Source organism: Ischnura elegans, chromosome 11 (genome assembly GCF_921293095.1).
Source record: "Ischnura elegans chromosome 11, ioIscEleg1.1, whole genome shotgun sequence".
In the NCBI taxonomy this organism is placed as follows: Eukaryota; Metazoa; Arthropoda; class Insecta; order Odonata; family Coenagrionidae; genus Ischnura; species Ischnura elegans.
Genome location: NC_060256.1, coordinates 855,014 through 877,747, shown reverse-complemented (window position 1 = coordinate 877,747; position 22,734 = coordinate 855,014). Strand labels below are relative to the sequence as shown.

The following is a 22,734-nucleotide window of genomic DNA, read 5'->3' as shown; positions in this document are numbered from 1 at the left end:
GGAACGAAAAACGGTATAAAATCTGTTTTTAATTATCAAACTATAAACTCGACAATGATAAAAAATGGTGAATGAGCGCATCAGGGAATGATTCTTAGGGGAGAGTTGGCTAAAATGCTCAGCTTCCCAAATTGCACCGCTTCCCAAATCGCGCCACCATCCTAGAAGTCAATGTATTTGACATAAATATGTAATTTAATGGCTGAATTTGGAACTTTCTGAATCACCAAGCACACCACACTTCAATCGTGGCCACCAGTGTAGTGAAAAGTGAAGACATTATTTAAATAACTTTCGTCGTTTAAAAAATTCAGCATTGAAATTTACTTGAGTAACCCGAATAGATTATGTTGACCCGGGACCATCAATTAAGTAGTTCTCGTGAGTGTATACATATTATTGAAGACGATTGAACATTCGGGTAATAAGAAAAAGGACTTGATGGAGAAGACTAACTGAAATATTTTTCATATTATTCGTGCATTGAGATTTTGATTAAAACGAATAACGATTATTATTATAGTATTCTACCGATTAAGGTAGGTTTCCATGGAGTGCCATAGAAATGATCAGGGAGCCTTTATTGCCTTCCAGCACTGCCTTCTTCAATTCACTGTAAGGCCTACTCCCTTTCAATCTATCTAAAAATCCTATTCTTTTCCTTCCCCTCCCTCGTTTCCCTAAGATTTCTACCCTCTAACACCGTTTTCAACATCCCCTCCCCGCTAAGTACTCCCTCCATCCATACATTCTGTCTCCTCCGTACCTCATCTGAAAGCTGCATCTTCTCGCCAACCACATCCAGGACTTCGTCGTTCCTTTTCTTCTCCGTCCATTTCACCGTCTCCATTCTTCTTCATACCCACATCTCGAATGCCTCCAATCTTCTCTCGTCTTCTTTCCTCAGTGTCCATGCTTCCACCCCGTAGAGACGAAACCAGACCAAACTCTTCACTAACCTTTTCTTTAAATTCTTACATAGCGAACCTCTCAGAAGCTCCTCCCTGTTCATGAACGCTCCTTCGCTAATGCAATTCTTTTCCTGATGTCCTTACTGCTGTACCCGTTTTCTTCCGATGTGCTGCCCAAATAGTCAAATATCTCTATCTGCTCATATTTTCCCCACCTACTTTTATCTTCAGCCTCACAATTCTGGATCGCGATACTTTACAAAACCGCATTACCTTAGTTTTCTTGTGATTAATCCTCATCCCATATTCCTCGCACCGTTCGTCTAACGCATCCACTAAAGCCTACAGTCCCCTCGCTGATTGGCTAATCAACGCCTGATCATCCGCGAATCTCACTGATTTGAACATCATTCCTCCCACTTTTGTTCCATCTTCCAACTCATCTCACGCTTCTCCTACCATCTCCTCAGCGTATACGTTAAAAAGCAGCGGCGATAGAGGACAACCCTGCCTAACACCTCGGCCAATATTTGCCCACTCAGATTCTCCGTCCGCTACCCTCACTTGCGCAGTCTGGGCCGTATACAGATTAAGAATCAGTCGTCTATCCCTCCAATCTACACCTATTCTCTAGAGGATATCCATTAACTTTACCCAGTTCACCCTATCAAGCGCTTTTTCAAAATCCACGAAACAGGCATATACGTCCTGGTCATATTCTAGGTTCCTCTCCACGAGGGACCTCATTTTTGCTATTGCATCACGAGTTGACTTCCCTTTTCTGAAACCAAACTGATCTTCGCCCAAATACTCGTTTGCCCTCGCCTACATTCTTCTGTTCAATATCCTCAGCACCACTTTCGCCGTATGCGATATTAGGCTGATAGTCCTATAATCTCCGCATTCCACAGATTTCTTCTTTTTCGGGAGCGGAATTAAAATCGTCTAACGAAATCCTCCGGCCAACATCCCTCCTCGTAGATCCTGCGTACTAGTTCGAAAAACCTATTCTTACCTTCCTTCCCTAGATTCTTCAGAAGCTCACACGGGATATTGTCCACGCCTACTGCTTTCCTAGCCTTCATATCACGAAGTGCTCTCTCTATTTCCGAATCTAATATTCCCGGCCCTAGATTATTCTCCTCCACCTCACTTTTCTCTTCTAAAGTCAAGGCCTGTTTCTTCTGTCATAAAAATCTTCCACGTATTCCTTCCATCTACTCTGTACCTCTTTTCGCACGGTTAGCATCCTCCCATTTTTATCCTTAATTTTATACATGGCTTGCCATCTTTTGTCGCCAGATAGCAACTTAACTTTGGCATATAACGCGCCTACCTCTCCTTCCGTCTGAAACTTTTCCATTTTCTCACACTGTTTTTTCCACCAAGCCTCCCTTGATCTCTTATATACACACCGTAATCGATTACTAATTTGTCTGTGCAATCTTTCTCCCTGTTCTGTGCCCACGTTCTTCTAGTTCCTCCTCACTTCCATTGCCCTTATCATGTACTCCGTTATCCGCGGCTTCTTTATCCTTCTGCTTTCAACGTAACCAATTGACTTCTCCACCGCTTTGACTATTCCCGTTTTAATATTATCCCATATTTCCTCTCCAGTCTGTGTACTTCCAATCTCCCCGATACTATTTTCCACTAGTTCCTGATATTATCTCCTCATACTCCCCTTCAGGGCTTCTACGTTCCATTTCTTCAAGTCTTTTGAATCTTACGTTGCATTTCATGAGCACTAGATTGTGGTCCAAATCCGCATCCGATGCAGGGAAGCTGCGTGAGTTTTTCACACTATTCCTAAACCTCTCTCTTGCGATAATGTAGTCCATTTGATATCTCCCCACATCCCCTGGGCTTTTCAATGTGTAACTTTGCCCTTTATGATGATTGAACCAAGTGTTTGTGATGAATAATTTGTTTCTCCTGCAAAATCTGCTGCTTTCTCTCCCCTGTTGTTCCGTTTTCCTAGTCCAAAATCTCCTATTTCGTTTCCATCCCTCCCTTCCCCGACTGAGACGTTCCAGTCCCCCATTACTACCAGATTTTTCTTACTAATTATTTCCTCGAGCTTTTCATACACCTCATCTACTTCTTCCTCCCTATGATTGCTAATGGGCATGTAAACTTGAACCACCACAAGGTTGGTCAGCCGCGCCTCAATTTCTTTCACCAGAATCCTATCGCTTACCTGGTCTATACCTACCACACGCTTACCCATCTTCCCACTGCATTAATGCTGAATCTACCCCTCGCTGGCTTTCCTCCCCATTATTACATACAATCCATCACCGCAATAGTCCCCACCATCCTTCTGCCTCACTTTGCTTAATCCTAAGATATCTATCCTCCCTTTATCCATTTCCCTTTTGATATTTTCTAACTTCCCTCATCATTGTCCTCACGTTCCACGTCCCTATATTTATATCCGACTTCTTCTTCTTCTCCATCTTCTTGGTCTTATTGTCTTCTTTCTTCATTGCTGTTGCTGCTGCTGGTGATGATGATAAGTCTCTGCAAGAATTTCGCATGTTGACGACCCCGAGGACCTTGCCGGCCTCGCTGCCGCGACCGACACCCGCCCTTTGCGGACGGGTCCCGGGCGATTAGATTCCGCGGCTAATTTGGTTATACTCCATGTTTTCAGGGAAGAGATAGTTGGTAGGGTTTTCCAAATCCATTCCAACAGTGTTTTTTATATGACACCATCACGTGGACTACCTTTCGTCTGGCTCCTACCTTTCGACCTATCTGGCATGGGTGGCCCTACTGGGAATAATTTAGAATTAATCCCGCCAGAGCAGCGCCAGGGGTCGTAGGAACGCGCAAGCCTTTCCTCCGCGACAAGGCTGTAGCCCAAGGGAAAGGCGAATAACGATATCCGCGGAAAAAATTAATATACGCTATTCAGAATTTTATAACGACAGCAGTGGTTAATAAGCGTTAAAGTGGATAAGTAAGACGCGTTAAATAATTCATGCAAGGGTCAATGAACCGGTCTTCTAGTGTTGCTAAATCAAATTGAATTTAACTCGCAGTTGCATTATTTGCTGTGATATTGTGGCGTACATTTTATACGTATGTTATGTTTGCTATCTCTCATCGAAAAACTCAGCGATTATTGTAGGAAAATAGGAGAGAAAGTAAATTGAAGTTCTGGAGGTGGATTCATGATATAGCATGAGCTGCACAATTTGTGTGGTATTAAACATTGCACATATCCCGCATACAATTCCTATTTAATGATGTTGTAATAAAAATTTTGTGGGAGGTGGGGATGTTGTTCAAATTTTCCTCCCACAGGTGCAATAGAAAATGTCGAGCGATCCTCTCCTGTTCAAAACATGATGCGGTTCCGAAGGTAAAGAAAGAAGCATGCTCTTTCCTCATCCACAGTGTCTGAGAGTACGTTAGTCGCTAGAAGCGCTCTCTTTACGATTTCTTTTTTTTTAAGTACTTCCAATGCGATTTGTTTGCTTCATTTCCAATGAGTAGGAATCTGGCCTAATGTTCCATGCACGTGCAATGTTTACATCAGTGTCCATTGTTTCACTTCAAAGCAAAAGAAAATTATTACTAATAGGAGCAGAAATTATGCTTCCATAATATTGGAATCTTACCCATTTCCTAGTAATATTCTCAAAAACATTTTCCACAAGGAAGCATTCAGACAGTAGCACTAATAGTTTTATTAACATGGGATTTTTTTTCCTAGCATTTCACGAATACGGTCAAGTACATTTTCGAAAATTTCCTGGTTTTATGAAATAAATACAATTCAACAATTTAATCCAAATTTAACTAGACTGAACCATTTCTTGATCGATCGTCAATAACTATTTCTTTAAATTCCATGTAATAGGAATTCTGGTGATGATTCTAGGAAATTTATCTATGCCTGTGATGGATTAGAGTGTTTTGGATCAGGATTAAACAATGCTTAGCTTTATAATTCTAAATTATGTGCAAGAAACTGACTGAGATCTGTCTTGAATTCTTAAAATTTTATTTTTATTAGGTAGAAGTTGCAATTAGATTGTGTGATTACAGTCAACTCTACCAATTTGGAATCCTAGGCTTCACTGTCACGATCCGTATTGAGAGTGCATTTTCGTATCGTTTATGTCCAAAATACATTCAACGCTGGAGCCGTGTATGAATTTTTAACCCTCTTAGGAGATAATTTCTAGAAAGTTTCGACAGTAATTAAACCAGTGAAATACAAAACGCGAAAGTGCTTTTTGCAAAGTTTTGAGAACAACCACTTTTTCTTTGTATCTTAAAAGCTGCCAATGCCCTCATATCCTTTAAAAAAATATTTACGTCACTCTTTTTGGTATCCATTGATAGAAAAATAAATAAGAAACAGTTAAAGCAGAGCGATGAATAATTTTTTATTTTAGAAAGTTCCTGCCATGAAACTTTATTAATCCATGGCTGCAATTTTAAATTAATCTATTATGTTTCAGATCTGCTTTTGCATCTATTTAAAGTTATCTTGTTCTCAATATTTCAGTGACCTTGAAAACAACGGCATCAAGGAGGTGAGGAGCAATTCGATCAGGGTGAAAGCTGAGCATGTGTGAGTGCAACTTCATACTCATTCCCTTCTTCCATTTCCCCTCTTCATCAAAATTCAAAAACCTCAACCCAAGTTTAGTCCTAGTAGCCTTTAACCCTTTCACTCATTCTTTTGTTTTCTCGTCTTTCCCCAATTTTAACTTATCTTAAAGGTATTGAAGGGCCAATTCACGTTTTGACAACAGCGAATTTCCACTTTCATTAACAATAACGTCATGTATTTCTTTGCGGGTTACTTTCATGCGCTCCATTTTCTCTCGTCCGAAATATTAACAATCTAAATCACTGCGTAAGGAAAGCGAAATTAGAACATATTTCCCTAAATAATACACACGATCACAGAGATATTTTACTTGGAAAACGTACCTTTTTATCGTTCCGAGATTTCCTTCACTAGTGGTAGTTCGGCCTCAACGCTGAAATTTCACGATATAGGGAAAAAAATCCTCGTTCTTCGCTTCCATAGCACACGCACGCACATCCTTTCGCACTCACGAAGACAAGCTGACTGATTTTCTCGGTAAAATTGTGGAAGAGAATAGTTTTCAACCAATTGGAAAGAAACATTTGTGGATAACTCCATGCGAGTTACTTCGTAGAAAACGTTTGCGCGAATGTCGAAGGGAACGATCCTCAACAGTGCAAAAACCCTTTCATAGAGCGAGGCAATAAAGCAATAAGCGGCATTTCTACAAAGGCACAGTTATTAAACGAGTACATATCTTCTTTAACGCTAGATAAGAGTCATAACAGGGTGGTTGGGTTTTCGGGTACAATAGGGATTAACGCTGTCGGCAGGGTAGTGCCCGTCGCCACTGCGCGGGCGGCGCTCCGCCACACGTGTGCCCTTTCCAGTATTTGAGCTGATGGGAGTTATAACAGGCCTAGAAGAGTACGGATAGCAGAATATGCGAGTGTATAGTGTTAAGAATTGGACTTTCCAAGAATTAATATATAATTCTTTGCAGCCACCCGCCTCCCGGGACAAGAATCTGACTTGCCGGCGCAATCGTTGTGTCCATTATATGACTTATGAAGGAAATCGTAATGTGCCCTTGGAAAAATTGGAACAATAAGACTAATATGGCATGCTAAATGTATACAGAGTATATAAGTGTAGAAAACTGTAATTTCGCCTCACTTTTGGCGAATTATCGTCGACTACAGCTAAGTCTGAACAAAGGTTAGCATCTAACCACCGCGTAGGGCGGTTGGACATTCATGCACGTAACTTGATGGGAGAGGCGGGGTGGCAAATTGGGGCATGATTTTTCAATTGATAACTAAAGTTGACACTTCATTTTATAATGTGGTGCTAAATACTTCGTGAAGCAAAGTGAAAAACATCAAGTTTTTCTCTACATTATGTTAAAAATACGTGAAAAATAGAACATTTTAATTGTTTAAATAAAACTTATAAATATTATCGTTAGAATAAAAACTTACACTACAATGGATTCTAAAAATGTTAACGTCTTATATGTAATGATTTAAATTTAGGCATTTTTAAACATAACGCAACAGTAGAAAAAAACTTCAGTCAATTTTTTCAAAAAAATGGGGAAAACATTTTGCGATCATTTTTCATTAAATTGACAGATGTCTCCTGCTTTAAAAAAATTAGTTATAAATAAAATTATTTCAGTAATGTGGTCACTGATCAGTCTTTAATTTGAAAATATAATAAATTTTTCTAAATTAAAAAGTGAAAAAAATCATTTTTGGCCAGCTTTTTTCGATTTCAGCCCACTGTGCGCCGTTAACTTAGAGACAATTCCGCAAAACAATATTAACGAAAGGAAAAATATCATACTGCGATATAGCTGACTAATTATTACAAGAATTTAATGCGACAATTTATTATGACAATAGTGTCACACAAACAATATTTTCAAAAAATAAATGACAGATTGGTATAACACTCTAATTTAACACAATTTTAAACTCAATTTTCTCCAACAATATGTTTGAGCAAAGAATATGTTTGAGAAGATTATTGAACAACTTATACAAGTTCAGCGTGACATTACATTCATAAAAGAAAAGAAAAAATGAAAAGAAATACAAAAGATTCACTCGTTGCAAACCGCCGTTAATATACAGACAATTCGGCAAAACAATATTAACACAAGGAAAAAATCATGCTGCGGAATAACTGACTAATCATTACAAGAAATTAAGGCGACAATTTATTATGACAATAGCGTCAAACAAACAGTATTTTTCAAAGAAAAATAAATAACAAATTAGTATGGCATTCTAATTTAACACAATTTTAAACTCAATTTTCTGCAACCATATGTTTGAGCCATTCGATTTAATACCGTTTTAATTTTACTTCAATCAATTTTAAACAGACAGCATTTTAGGATTATTTATTAAGATATCGTACACCTGGGTTTTGAAGGCATGTATGGATTTAATATTTCTAATTTTGGATGGTAGGGAGTTCCATACTCTAGAGGCGATTATTGTGAAGGATTTCGTTACGTGAAGTGTGCTATGTTGAGGAATGTGAAGATCTACGGAGTGATTCCTAGTGGGTACTGCATGTAGATCTTTTTTCCAGGTAAATCTAGCAGATAGGTAAACGGGATTACGAGTGGATAAAATTTTATAGGTAAGCAGGATCACATGGTATAAACGACGCTGTTTTAGTTTCAACCAACGTAATTGAACGTAAGTATCAGATATCCTATCCCATTATTTTAGGTCATAAATGTAGCGCATTGAAGAGTTCATTGTTACTTTCTCGCTGAGATTAGTAAACAGAGAGGAGCGGTAGTCAAGGTGAGGAAAAATTAGTGACTGAACCAAGGTGGTTCGAATTTTGGACGGAACTATGTTCTTTGCTCTACATAATTGATGTAGTATGCTCAGACATTTCTGTTTTGTGACATGGACTTGTTTTTTCCAGTTGAGTTCCTTATCAAATATTATTCCAAGATTTTTTACCATTTCTTCGTACGGTATTACACGATTTTCTAATTGAATTTTTTCCAGAGCGGACACATCAATTTGAGTAATAAGATGTCTAGAACCGATTATAATAGCCTTAGAAATGGTCAAAAGATGTCACTCTTGTCAATTGTCTAAGCCTTTACACAGGGGCAAATGTCTTCTGTTCTTTCAACTTACCCCTGGGAAAGAATTTATGTCGATTTTGTGGGTCCTTTGTCCCGTAGCAAGAATGGTAATGAGTAATTGATGGTTTCTCAAGATTCACCTTCATTGAACCCGATAGGAGTGCAAGTGCCTCCTTGGTTGTTAGCCTTTTGTCAAGGAAGATATTTCCCAAATTTGGATATCCAAAATTTCTTGTGTCAGACAATGGTTTTACTTTTAAATCAAAGACATTTCGTGATACAATGTTTAAGCTTGGTGTTTCTTATGTTTGCACTTCACCATATTATCCTAAGGCAAACCAAGCGGAGAGGGTCCACAGAAATTAGAAATGTGCCCTCTCGTCTCTCTGTCAAAATTCTCACAATAAATGGAAGAAATTTCTTCCTGATCTGTCATTTGCTTTTAACTCAACTCGTCATTCTAGTATTGGCCACTCTCCGGCTAAGGTGTTCTTGGGTCGTGAGTTGCCACACCCATTGAATAATGTCTGGGAAATTCCTCCTGAAATATTTAATGATGATATTGATATAAAAGAAATGTCTTCCTTTTGGTCTGAGGTACTAAGTAATTTGAAAAATGCACACCAGAGACAATCAGTAAGGTTCAATAAAATTCACAGTGATGGTTAATTTCAATGTGGGAGATCAGATACTTCTCATAACCCACCACCTGAGTTCCAAATTAAAAGGTAAAACTGCCAAGCTATATCCAAAATGGGAAGGCCCTTTCTCAATTGTTAAAATGCTTACTCCTGTCACGGTAGCTTTGAAGGTGTCACCAAAAAAGGAAAAAATTGCACATGTTTCACAATTGAAGGCCTACTGTAATTATCCATTCTACTTGGCTAAAACTATCTGAGGTTATGACTAGTGATTTCAATTCTTGTTACTGGCAACTTGCCTTATTATAAAAAAACATATACGTGAGTGGTCTATTTAAAAATTACTGAAAATATTTAATATTACTGAACAAAGACACCACGTGACACCAAGACACCAAAGACACCAAGTATTTTGGTGAACAAAGACACCACGTCAAAGTTTTGACGTGGTGTCTTTGTTCACCAAAATACCTATTGAAGATGCCATCGATGTCATTAAGACTCTGCCAGAAAAAGGCCTTCCGAAAGACATTCCGAAAATGGAGTTTTGCCTTCGTAATTGCTATTTCTCTTGGGGAGGGAAATTATATGAACAAACGGAAGGGGCATCCATGGGTTCTCCTTTATCACCTGTCGTCGCAGATCTTTATATGGAAGAATTTGAACAAAAAGCCCTGGATTCTTTCCCTATGAAGCCGAAACTCTTCGTGAGATATGTTGACGACACCTTCGTCATATGGCCTCATGGGACAGATAAACTGAAAAGATTCCTTGAACATCTTAATAGCCAAAATAATTCCATCCAGTTCACTATGGAAATGGAAGAAAATAACCAACTTCCCTTTTTGGACGTTCTCGTCAAGAAGAAATCAGATGGCACATTGGGACATTCAGTCTATCGTAAGGAAACGCATACTGATCGCTATTTGAATGCCAAATCACACCATCATCCCAGGCAAAAAGCATCAGTTATTAAAACTCTATATCATAGGGCATATTCCATATCGGATACAGATTCGCTCGCTAGAGAGAAACAACACCTCCTTACCACGCTCCAAGAAAATGGCTACGATCGGGTACTGATTCAAAAAATCGCGCGTAGGGAAGAAGAGAAAAGAGATGTGGCCTTGGACGTTGCAAAGGAAGACCAGCAAAAGAAAAAGGCACATGCTCTCTTGCCATACGTGGCTGGAACGTCGGAAAGAATTGCTAGAGTTCTCGCCAAACATGACGTTCTGACGCGATTTATAAGTTTGAAGAAGACCTCTGACCTCCTCCGGAGTGAAAAAGATCGTCATCCATCAGATATCTACGAAGGAGTGTATGAAGTAACGTGTTCCTGTGGTTTATCATACATCGGGCAAACATCTAGATCCCTCAAATGCAGAATAAATGAACATCTTAAGGCAACCGAAAAGAAAAATTTTCGTCTTTCTGCGGTTGCAGAGCATGCATGGTCGGAACCTGGGCACGTCATACTTTTCAAGGAATCGAAAATCATCGCCAGGGAAAATAAATATTTCCCTAGGCTGATAAGGGAGGCGATTGAAATAGCGAGTCACCCAAAGAACTTCAATAGGGAAGACGGCTATCCTTTATCCTCATCTTTCAAACGGCTTTTCCAACAATGGAATTAAAAATCAACATCCGTCTGACTAGCTGTAAATAAATAAGGATCACAGATCTGCAAATCATTTGGACCCGAAGACGGGAGCTGGAACGCGCCCGAAACTGTCGTCCGCAAAACATGTATCAACGCGGTGTAAACCCGGAAAACCATCACCAATTAACTAACCGCGGAAGCCTCCGTAATTATTTACCTTTTTATTTCAAAAGATCTGTATCATTGGGAATTATTCACTGTGTATGGTATGGAGTAGAGCTTCATATTCAATGAATGGCGAGTGTATTTAACCGACAATCTTAGTGACCGTTTGACTTGAAAAAGCCTGATAATCAGAATACAAAATACTATCCTGGCCGCATTTGGACAATTAGAGTGAAAATAAGAAATAAATGACAGAGCAATGTCCATTACAGGACTTAATAATTTTTCCGGTGTATCCAGTGCGGAAAAATTTAAATACCCAAATAATATGGACTTTAAGAATCACATTTTCTTCATTAATTACTTCCAACTTAAGTTTTTCCAATCTCCAATAATACTACTTTAATTTAATATTTTATAGTAACAATTTCCGTGATTGATATAGCAGTCTTAAGCCCACTTTTTTGCGCTATTTCTCGTGATTTAAATTTTAATTGAAGGCATGTCATGGGCGGCAAAGTACAGAGCATAAGAAGGAAAAAAGAGTTATGCATACTGTTGCGGTGAGGCCAAAAAAGAAATATTTTCAACTAAAGATTTTACTATGTTTTAGTTAAAAAAAAACATCTTCTATCGGGAGAGTAAGCACAATGAAATTCTCAGCGCATAAGTCTATCAGAATTTCATCTGAATAAATAATCGCTGCTATAGTTGTTTCTCATAATCATTGAAAGGAAAATCTATCATCTAGATTAATTGAATTGCTGCGCCAGAGAAATGTCATACTTACTGCAACATTAGCTATGAAGTATTCAGGAACCCGAATTCATGCCTTGCTCATGTGTGGCAGGGAATGGTGTAAAATCCTGGTTTTAATTTAATTCACGACGTGAACGAAAAAGTGGTTAAATAGTATAAATCTTAACTAAGGCGTTTTAAAATAAATCTGCGGTAATGGGCTTTACTTTTCACAACTTTTACATTGATTTTAATAATGTTGCTACAAATTGCAGAATAGTTAATAGAAATTTAAGAAGAGGGGCATTTTATTCCCTCGCGTTCAGAATTGGTCTTTGAAGACACTAAAGTGATAAAATGGAAAGAAAATATACGCTCTTTTTTGAATAATTTAACTCCTGGATGTTGAAACAGTTGAAATAGTGAATTTGAGAGTAAATACCTCGTGTTGAATTGAAGCACTTCAGGAATTCGGTCTATTCAACACTAATCTCATTAAAAAGATTAAATTTCTTATCATTTGCAAGCAAAGAAATTTTTCAATGGCTATCTTACCGGGACAAGCAAAAACTTACTGTAATGTTGTCATTGCAAGGTAGAGTGAAATATGATGGCATGATCGATAATTTTGATGATGTTTTATTAATTTGACGCGGTCGATGTACACAATATACGATTTTAAAACATTATGTCAAGTACATAGGAATTAGCAATTTTACAGCAACCTCCATTAAATTAACCGATTAATTGGTCAGTTGATATTTGTTCTACAAATGAAATCATTTTTCTAATTACTGGATATAATGTATTTTCAGGCGGTCGTATATTTAAACTCACTTAAAGTCACAATATCCATTGAAAAACATAAAATACTTTTATAATGATATGAACGTTCTACGGCCGTTAAATAGCTGAAAGAAAATGAATTCCCCGAGGCCGTACTCTTCACCGAAAGGCGAAAAAGGGGAGGATAGGAAAGGTGGGGATAGGATGGATTTGGCGTGGGGAAGTTAGGAAAGATGTCAGTGGGGTGGAATACAGCAATTTAAACCAAAATCATAAACTCACACACACGCGCTAGTTCACTCATTCAGCTATCAGATTTGCAAGAGGACAAACTTCCTCTTAGGTCTCAAGCACAACCGCTCATTCATTCTCTTTTAAGGAGGCCTGCTAGACAGCAGAAACTCCGGGTGTCGGAGATCATTCATGGGTACTCGCAACCCCCTCTTTCCCCTTTTCTCATTCTTGTGTGCTTGGAGGTCGCTGGCCTAAGTGTAAGCTTTAAGTGTGCGTGCGTGCTTGAATCTCATCCGGATATTTGTCCCCTCTGCGAATCTGCAAGGACAGTGAGTGAGTGAGCCCGTGTGAGCCTAAATTCCCTTTCCTGTCCCTCAACCCTTTTTTGCCCCAAACAATGTACAGTCTTGGGGAATTCATTGCCCTTCAACTAATTTGCTGGGTATTTTTCAGATTATATTAATAATTTGCTCAGAGCTCCTGGCATAGAAGACATGTAAATTATACTTCTAGGCAATTTTATAGCATTGATCAGAAAATAATTTCTTAAATACTATATATCTGAAATGTTTACTACTTAACTAATATTTCTTATATAATATATTGAATGAAAAGAACCGTTTCCTTGCAGATATGTATGTATGACGTGTGTAATTTAAGACCCATTCATTTTGAATGAATTTAGCCAAACATGGATATACATAGTTTCATCTAAGATTAGACCCGTCCACAACTGTGCAGCACTTACTCTGCCCCCTAAAAAAATAAAATATTTTCCCGAATAAACTTGAGTGATAGCGCATCTATTTCGATTCTCTCCCGATATCTTATAGGCATTTAAAAATCAGCCACAACCTCTTTCGAAAAGGCCGAATGCTCTTATTCAAATATATTCCTTCTGTTTATTTTCCAGGCTTCTTAATTACAACGCCATTGTATCTGTCGACGGTTGGGCCTTCAACGGATCGGAAATAGCCAAATTGTAAGTCTTTAAAGCCTTATGTGCAGCATCATCTTCTTTTTATTTCTCTCGAAATTATTCATATCCGACAAAGAGTCTCCTTAATCTTTTATTTTAAAAATATTGGGGGAGGAAAGTTTATCGATAAATGGACGCCTCACCATAATCCATTCGCTTCACGTACGTCAGCAGCCTTAAAATTTCATTGCTGTGAAAACGGTTCATACCTTTGCACTCTTCATAATACCATATATATTTTTCGAGTGATCGTACACCATTGATTGGAATAATTATTTATTTTTCAGCGCAGGTATGTAGGTCACTGTGCATAAAGGTACAAGGATGTGTAGGGCACAGCCTTCTAAGTTATGATGTGATGTCGGAGATGACCCACTTAAAGTTTTAAACGTTAATTTATTCATTGAGATCGCAGCCGAGTATCTATATACTATAAAGCCCCTTAACGACCACTCACTCACTCATTCATTCACTCACTCATACAAATTTTTGGGGTGATCGAGACAAGATACGACAAAAATTCTTAAGAGGACCCCCTCAAAAGTTGTCTGAAACTCCAGGAAAAATTATGAAAACAATAAATTTCCAATCATTTATCTGTCTATTCAATTAAAATTGAGTATAGGGATTAGTTCAAAATGGCCACCAAAATCCAATGGCGGCGCGGCAATCATACAAACAAACAAACATAGCAACATATTAGGAGAGGAGCTCAATTGGAAAAGAAGGTAAAGGAATTAAAACGAAAAACTGGTAAAAATAAGGTAGAAAATTTAGAAAGTAATTTTTGAAAAGTTGATTTCTTTACGTCTTTTTTCCACATGAACAAAAATTTGTTTACATCAAAGCGTATTCAAATGAAAAGCGGAGAAATATAAGGTAGAAAATTACTTATTTTTTGGTATATTACATCGAAAGAATAGTTGTTATTAATTTCAAAAGTTAGCAAGTGCACACAAAGCCATTTGTAAAGGTGATTCGTGCTGTTGATTGTAGTTCGTGTCTTGTTGGCGATACACGATTGTAGTAGAAAGACTTTTAAACAAGACTTCCTAAAAATATAGGTAGGTAAAATTGATTTTATTTTCATTGTTCGTGATGGCGATAACTTTTTATTTTTGTTTACATTCTTTTTTCCGTCAATGTCCTTTTTAATGTGCAATGTTATCCGTGAGCTGGTGCATCAAAGGCAGTGAATAATACAATATGGAGGATAAGTGCAATTAATCGTATTTCTTATTCAATTATTATTTCTGAAGTGGTATCATTTGCGATCATGATAAATAATATTTCGATAAACTTCGTCATACTAGCCCCGATTCATGCTAAGGATCACCAACTAGCGCAGTTATTATTTGTCTTGCGAAAATCACGTTTCGTTGAGTGAGTAAGTTATTCAACCATTATTCAAAACATTATCGAAATCGAATATCTTTTTCAGTGAAGGCTGCCATCTGCTACTCACCAGATTTATAACGCATTGCGTTTTATATTAAAGCTGTTAGGAGATATTTGTGTATCCCGATTCAATAAAACTTTAAATAGAGGTATTTCTGAAGTAGTATCATTTGCGATCATGATTAATAATATTTCGATAAATTTCGTCATACTAGCCCCAATTCATGCTAAGGATCACCATCTAGCGCATTTGCACTACGTATTGATATTCAGTTCCTACCTAATTCTATTGCGTGCATCATCCTCTCTTAAGCTTACGAAGGGAAATTGCAGTCACACCTTATTGATATATCAATTATTTGGTCGAGCTATGTGAAAAATAATAGATAAACGTGTTTTTCATTGTATTAGTCAAAGTCGTTATGTTATGATATTACGTATGAATTGGGTGTTACAGTGAAATATGGTCTCAAAATTTTTTGGATTTGAATTGAATAATTTAGAGAGACTGTCAGACTCGTAAAAATTTATTTTTCTTTTTTTTAGCCCTTCAGAAAAACGTTTCTCTGTATAAATATTTATTTTCATATTGTAGCCTACGTACCATGCGCTGGTTTTACGTGAAAGTGGAAATATTGCTTATATCTTACCTAGCCAACTTAAAAGTAAACGATCCTAAGGTAAAAAATGGCAAACAAAAAAGTAAGGCCTCCCACAGTGACCATAACAGTCCGCAAGCCTTTTTCGAGGGGGTCTGGGGATGATGAAATGCATCAATAGCGAGTTATGTTCATATAAATGGAGAAAATAGAGACGGAGACATTTTTATTTTTCCGTCTCTATATGTGCTCAAAATTATTTTAAAGTATGACGCTGAAAGTTTATATGATTATAGTATAGGAATAAATAGTAGTAAAATATCTAAAAAACACTTAACGAGCCTAAAAGGATCTCGAATGAGGTTTTCAGTGTTCAAAAATGTGCTAAGAAATGTTTCACTTATGGGATATGAGCATAAACACTCAACATGTTTTTTGGAAGTATCTATTACAGGATATGAGCTACTTACATAGACATTTATTCAATTGTTGAAGTGAGATTACTTACGATGCCAAAAGTGCTCAAAAATATCTTTCTTAACGCCATGGCAACAAAACAGCAGAGCTGGACCCGTAAAAGCCAAAGATTTTAGCTGAAATTATGGCATGTAACTCATGTTATGATTTCTTAATGCATCTTTGCTGATGGCTCTTCCCCTAAAAATATAGCTGCAGAGACCGAGTGCATTGTGTCTCTCGCCTGCAGTCTGAAATATGATTGCCTCCTTTTCCTTGGTCTCTTCTAATTGGAGCAATAGTTTAAGGTTTTCACGGTAATTTTGGTTAATAATTAATTTGAAGATTGAATCTATTCTTCAAAACAATATTTTTCAGTTTTGATCACCTTCAAAAATTATTATGCAGGTCTCAAAATTAAGTTTAAGGCATACCATGCCGTTGGGTGGCATTAATGCAAACGGATTTCATAATTTAAGCTTCTGTTGATGTATCACTGTCAGTCAATATTTTTCACGACTTTCTGACGTGTTAACTTGTGAACTTGCGATAGGTATCTTACTCTCTCCCAGTTTCCGTAGAAATCCTGGTCGAAAAATATTTTTGGTCCCTCGCGTTGTGCGGCTTTTCCTTCTACTACGTATAATCATCGCACTCACCACAGTTTGACTCTTCACCTCTCCTTCAGCTATCATTATTTTTCCTCTTGCTTAATTCTCGATCAATCTCACGGTCGGTCCTTGTAGTTTCTGTAACCTGTAGATGCGAAAGATCCACAGAGAAAAAATCATTCGCCTTGACCGGGATTCGAACCCGGATCCCCCGATTTTCGCTCGAGTGCTTTAGCCAGTTAAGCTACCGAAGCGTCATTATTCCCTGTGGATATTTTTGGACCGGACAACACTTTCGGACACTGCCGGACTGCTTGTGGCATCATGGGCTCAGCAGTCCAGCAACATCTTGTCCGGTAGTGTCCGAAAAATATCCACATGGAATAATGACGCCTCGGTAGATGAGCTGAACGGACGTGTGTCATATCTCCGGGTTTGTGCCGAAGGACGAAAAATCCTCGGGCTGGGACGACCCGAGTCCGTGGCTTCGCCTTTCGCCTCGCGGGCTTCGGCCGCCGTTCGCCCGTATCGGGCCAGTTTTCCATCGGACTTGTGGAATTTCAACATGGATATGTGAAACCATCGTGAGCTGTTGAAACAAATCAGTGACTTTTAAGGTGACGACGGGTTCTTCTCTCTTGGTGATATCCAGTTTTGTTTCTTTTTGTTCGAGTGAACTTTTTTGTTCTTCCGTGCGCGAGCGGAGCCGCGCTACGTGCCTGCCTAGGCACCGTTTGTACCAGGCAGGAGAGTTTTTCTTTGTTTCTACTTTTTATCAAGTAATATTATTATTTTTTGCCTCCATGCTCTGTACGATGGCCGTACAGAGGCTTAACACAATGCTAAATGCAAAGAATTCCGACGCCGCTAGAGGTCCACCTGTTTGTCAGGGAAACGCTGGGCCTCGCGCGTGAGGAAGTCTACGGGATCCAAATAGGGTATAATAGAAGAAAAATATTTTTGAAACTGACGAAAGCTGAGACATTGAAGAAGACTTTAGACGAAAAAACAAGAAAGCTGCCTTCGAAGGAAAACCAACTGACAACAGCACTTATTGACATGGCTGACGAGACGCCGACGACGGTAAAGGTCATGTGCCTCCCCTTTGAGGTCACGAAGGAGATGGTGGAGGTCGAACTGAAACGGTTCGGCAAAGTGATCGACATTTGGGAGGCGCATTGGCAGGGGTCAACGGACTTCTATCTTGTCTCGTATACAGGCTCTTTCTACGCGAAAATCGCGATTGAAAGAAACATCCCGTCATACCTGTTCATCGGGGGCACCGTGCTTTGGTGACCTATGATGGACAACGGAAAACATGTGCCAGGTGCCATCAAGAGGGGCACATGAGAAGAAATTGCCCGCGTAACGACGTCGGAAGGAGATATGCCGACGTCACAGCCATTCCAGCCAGACAAACGCCCGAAGACGACGAAGATACGATGGCTGACCTCGCGAGGGACCTCGCCGCGATGGAGGGTGACCCGTCATCCATGGCAGCCGCATCATCGAAGCGGCCTCCTTCCCCATCAAACGGCGCCCCGGCCGAGGAATTGGTGAAAAAGAAGAGAGTTGAATCGTCCAGCAGTGAGGCGTTTTTGCCTTCCCCACCCTTGCCAGCAGAAGCAGCTCCCCAGCACTCATCCGCCCGTGACGGGGGTGAGTCCTCCACCCCGCCCCCCCTCTGCCTGAGCACTTAACCACCGACGACGAGAAGGAGTCTCTTTCCCCTCTCTTCCTTGCTGATGAGCAGCAGAGCGTGACGGCCGCCTTTGAGTTGCTTAAGGAGGAGGGGGCTGTAGGGGGAGTTCACTCGCCTCCCCCCTCTCCCCGCCTTTCTTCCCCGCCTTCCTCACTCTCCCCGTCACACATCAGTGACACGCTAGTTTTGACACCCTGTCGCAGACTCCCCGCTCCCCTTCCTGATCACTCTCTCCCAGGACCGAGAAGGACGATACCTCAGACGATACAAACCCTAAGGAGCAGAGGTCGGTGCAGCGTCGCAGCCGCTCCCGGAATGGCAGCGCCAAGAGGCAATCAAAGGAGAAGAAGGAAAGGAAAAACAACAACAATGAAAAAAAAACAAGGTACTTAGCGGGTTTTTCCCCATTGGTTTCGAAATGTTAATTTTTTTGCTTAAATATTGCGGGGATGTCTAACCCCCTGAAACTTAACGTAATTTATAATTTATTCCAAAATTTAAATGCGGATGTCGTTTGTCTGCAAGAGGTCATGGAGGGAGTCAGTTGGCCGGCCTCTTTCTACAAATATTTTTTAAATTGTGAAGGTCCTGAGCGTGGCACTGCCTTTTTGGTAAAAAAAATTAAAAGCTTATAATTTTTAGATGTCATCCGTCAGGTAGGATATGTTCCATAGGTGTCGAGGGCGTACACGTGGTCAACGTGTATGCTCCTTCTTATGTTGCTCGGAGGGCGGAACGTGACGAATTTCTTACTGACACGCTGCTCCCGTATTTGCATGTTTTTACTGGTAAAGCCATCTTAGTCGGGGATTTTAACTGTACATACCGTCAGGAGGACCGAGAGTCTTCAACTGATCGTGTCCCGAAACCACCGAGTCGTACTTTTAAATTTTTAATTGAATCAGCATGTCTCACAGACGTGTTTTTTAGTTCCTGCGCCACCGCTTCGGTGCCTTTTACGCGCATCGGGAGAACCTCTCGCTCGCGGATTGATTTTATTTTTATATCCCAAGCCCTAAAATCATTCCCCCGGTCCCAGAGTGTGGTGCCGGTGTCCGTCTCGGATCACTGTGCACTCCTCTTAGACCTTACCCTCCCCTCCCCCCTCCCGTCACCCCCAACTCCCTCACACTCAACCATGTGGCGAATGGATACGAGGATAATGAAAGATAAGGAGTATGTTCAACTTATCCGGGCGAGGGTTTGTGAGCTGGCTGCTTCCCTCCGCCCGGGTGGGGATATTGTAAGATGGTGGGAGAAAGCCTTTAAACCAAGGCTAAGGTCCTTTTTAAAAAAGCTCACAAAAAATTGGCGTAAAGAGAAAGACGCCACTATTATGTTTTTCCGGCAAGCGCTTGGGGAGCTGGTCTCCTCCAGTGAGCGGCCAAAAATTTTTTATGATATCGCAAGAGATCTGAAAGAAACAATTTTATCTCATGAGCTACGCCGACACTCCCCACGCAGGTGGGAGAGGGAAGTCGACCCTGAAGGTTGGGGTCCGCTGACCCTAGCCGAGCTACGGCGGATCATAAATTTTGATAACAGAGAACTTATGGGAAATAATACGTTCGACCTCTTAATAGAGGCCGAACGCCATTTTAGGGGGGTATATGACAGATACCCTCCCTGGGATGCCACCACCTGCCCCCAACTCCCTTCCATGCCCTCCCTCCCTGATGAGAAAATCCGCGAGCTAGAGTCCGCGATCCGAAGGGAAGAGGTGGAATTGGCTCTCTGCTCCCTCCCTGAGGGTAAGGCGCCCGGCTCGGATGGGATCCCTTATGAGTTGTATGCCGCATGCTGTGATATTTAAGTCCGGTTCTTACGCGCATTTTTAATGAATTTTACTTGTTCGGCGGCGAACTGGCTCCAAGTCAGCGGACCGCAGTGATATCACTATTACCAAAGAGAAATCGGCCCAGGTCGTGTGACGATCTTCAGCCGATCGCGCTTTTAAATTCAGACTATAAAATTTTTACTCGTGTTTTAAAGTTTAGATTCTCGGTCGTAGCCGATTTGATTTTAGACGAATCACAGTATGCGGTGTCGAAAGATCGTAGCATCCTGGATGCTACGGTCTTACTCAGAGATTTGTTTTTTAGCTCCGTCACCGGGAGATGAATTTTACACGATTTTAGCCGTAGATTTTAGTAAGGCGTTTGACTTCGTCCGCCTTGAATTCATTTTACATGTTTTAAAAAAGACGGCCTTTCCTACTAATTTTACTAACTGTATTTTTAATCTTTACAACGGTGCCACTGCCTGTCTTCGGGTCGAGGGTAAAACCTCTCCCCCTTTTTTTTATTAAGAATTCCGTCCGTCAGGGGTGCCCCATGTCCATGGCGCTTTTCGCCGTCGCCATGGACCCGGTGATCCGGACCCTTCGGTTGGCAGGGATTGGTGTCGAGAGATTTGGTGTGCGGTACACAGGGATAGTGTACGCTGATGACGTTACCCTCTTCGTAAACAACAATGAACAGCTTGAGACGGCGCGAGAGGTAATTGAGGTGTACCGGGTGGCGGGGTTTGAGACAAACAATAAGAAAAGCAAGGTTCTTATTTTACAAGGCACCCCGTCACCTGATCCCGTGTGGAATGTCTCTGAGAAAGGCATAAAGATTTTAGGCCTGTGGTGGGAGACACCAATCCCCGCGATGATTGCCAAAAATTGGCAAATCGTCATTAACTATATTAAATGGGGCGTTGCTAGTTACCGAAAAACATCAATACCCCTGACGGCTCGGGTACGTGTAATTAACGCGTTTTTATACCCGAAGATATGGTATGTGGCGCATACCCTGCCTATGACTAATAAAGTGCATGCGGAAATTATTAAAAGTACTAATGGCATGATTTGGCATGGTCAAACTAAAAACGTTAAGCGGGAGCAGTTATATCGTGATAGGGACAGGGGTGGGTTGGGATTGGTTAACGCCAGATTAAAGGCGGACGTGTGCTTCACAAAATTGTCGGTAAGAATTCTAGGACATGGTACCCCGGGGAGGCGCGCGTTGCTGAAAGAGGCGTGGGCGTTCAGCAGCGCCGCCGCTCCGGAACTAAAAACATCGATCTCGGCCGTGAGATCTCTCGTCGCGCTCCTCAAGCCCGGCGAGGTTTTTGGCGTGAAAAAATTATACACGCGCGCGTTAATGGGAGGGGGTGGGGATGTAGTGCCCTCCGCTAGTAATATGTGGAGGAATTGGGCGTCATGCGTCGTGGATGAGCGGGAGGCGAGCCTAATGTACATTTTGATTGCTGGCCTTCTTCCCACTGGGGAGTCGAAGCATCGGATGGGTCTCGCTCTCTCGCCCCTCTGCGGCGTGTGTGGCCGCGTGGACGGACTTGCTCACCATGTGCTCGGCTGTGGTGATAGTCCGAGTGCATGGAGGGCAATCCTCGACATCTATCTCCACCTTGACGTCTATGGCGGCAGTGCCACGGTCAGCGACGAGAAATTGCTGACATTAAACTTTAAACTATTCCCAGATTTCAAAAATAAAACCCTTTCGGCTCTAATATCAAAATTTGTCAATGCCCAATATTTCAAAAAACCAATGGGGAGGTCGCTGCTGAGTACCGCTCACATGAGCGCAATTAAGGGCGTACCTGAGGCACTAAAAACATTCATTTATGCAGTAATAAAATACTACTTGTCAACGTAAACTAAAAAGAAAAAAAAAGAAAAAGAGTGAAAGAAGTGAACTGAACATTTAAAGTGAGAGAAGTGATTTGTTTTTTGATTTTTTTTCATGTATCATTTAAAGTGAGAGAAGTGATTTGTTTTTGAATTTTTTTCATGTATCATTTAAAAATTTCGCCTCATCTCTCAGGACTTTGGACAAGAAAAAAAAGTTGTTTTTTTCTCTCTTTTTTGTTTTTTTTTCTATGTATTATGACAAAAAGAAAATAAACATGTGAAAGGCTTAACTGGCTAAAGCACTCGACCGGAAATCGGGGGATCCGGGTTCGAATCCCGGTCAAGGCGAATGATTTTTTCTCTGTGGATCTTTCGCACGATTGTGCATTGCGGGTTACTCCCGTAAAAGTTATCACCGCGGCTAGTCCCGGTATACTTCAAACCTGTAGGTGCGTTTAATGTGTACTGTAGGGCTTTTTACAATCAGTTATCGTCGGATATAATTTAAATATAATAATTGTAACGAAACTGGTCAGTCTGTAACGTAATTATAATTTAATTTTCTCCTTGTCGTTTTACATCTTATTTTAAGAATAAG

At 40.3% G+C, this 22,734-nt stretch overlaps 1 protein-coding gene across 1 annotated transcript in view; it reads left to right on the top strand.

Annotated features, from left to right (window-relative positions):
* Positions 1–22,734, top strand: part of LOC124167687 (follicle-stimulating hormone receptor-like) — a 573,602-nt gene that overhangs the window by 434,185 nt on the left and 116,683 nt on the right. Inside the window, exons 8-9 of the mRNA XM_046545674.1 lie at positions 5,437–5,502; positions 13,668–13,736. Of these exons, the coding sequence (XP_046401630.1) occupies positions 5,437–5,502; positions 13,668–13,736 (135 nt within the window). The remainder of the gene's footprint in view (positions 1–5,436; positions 5,503–13,667; positions 13,737–22,734) is intronic.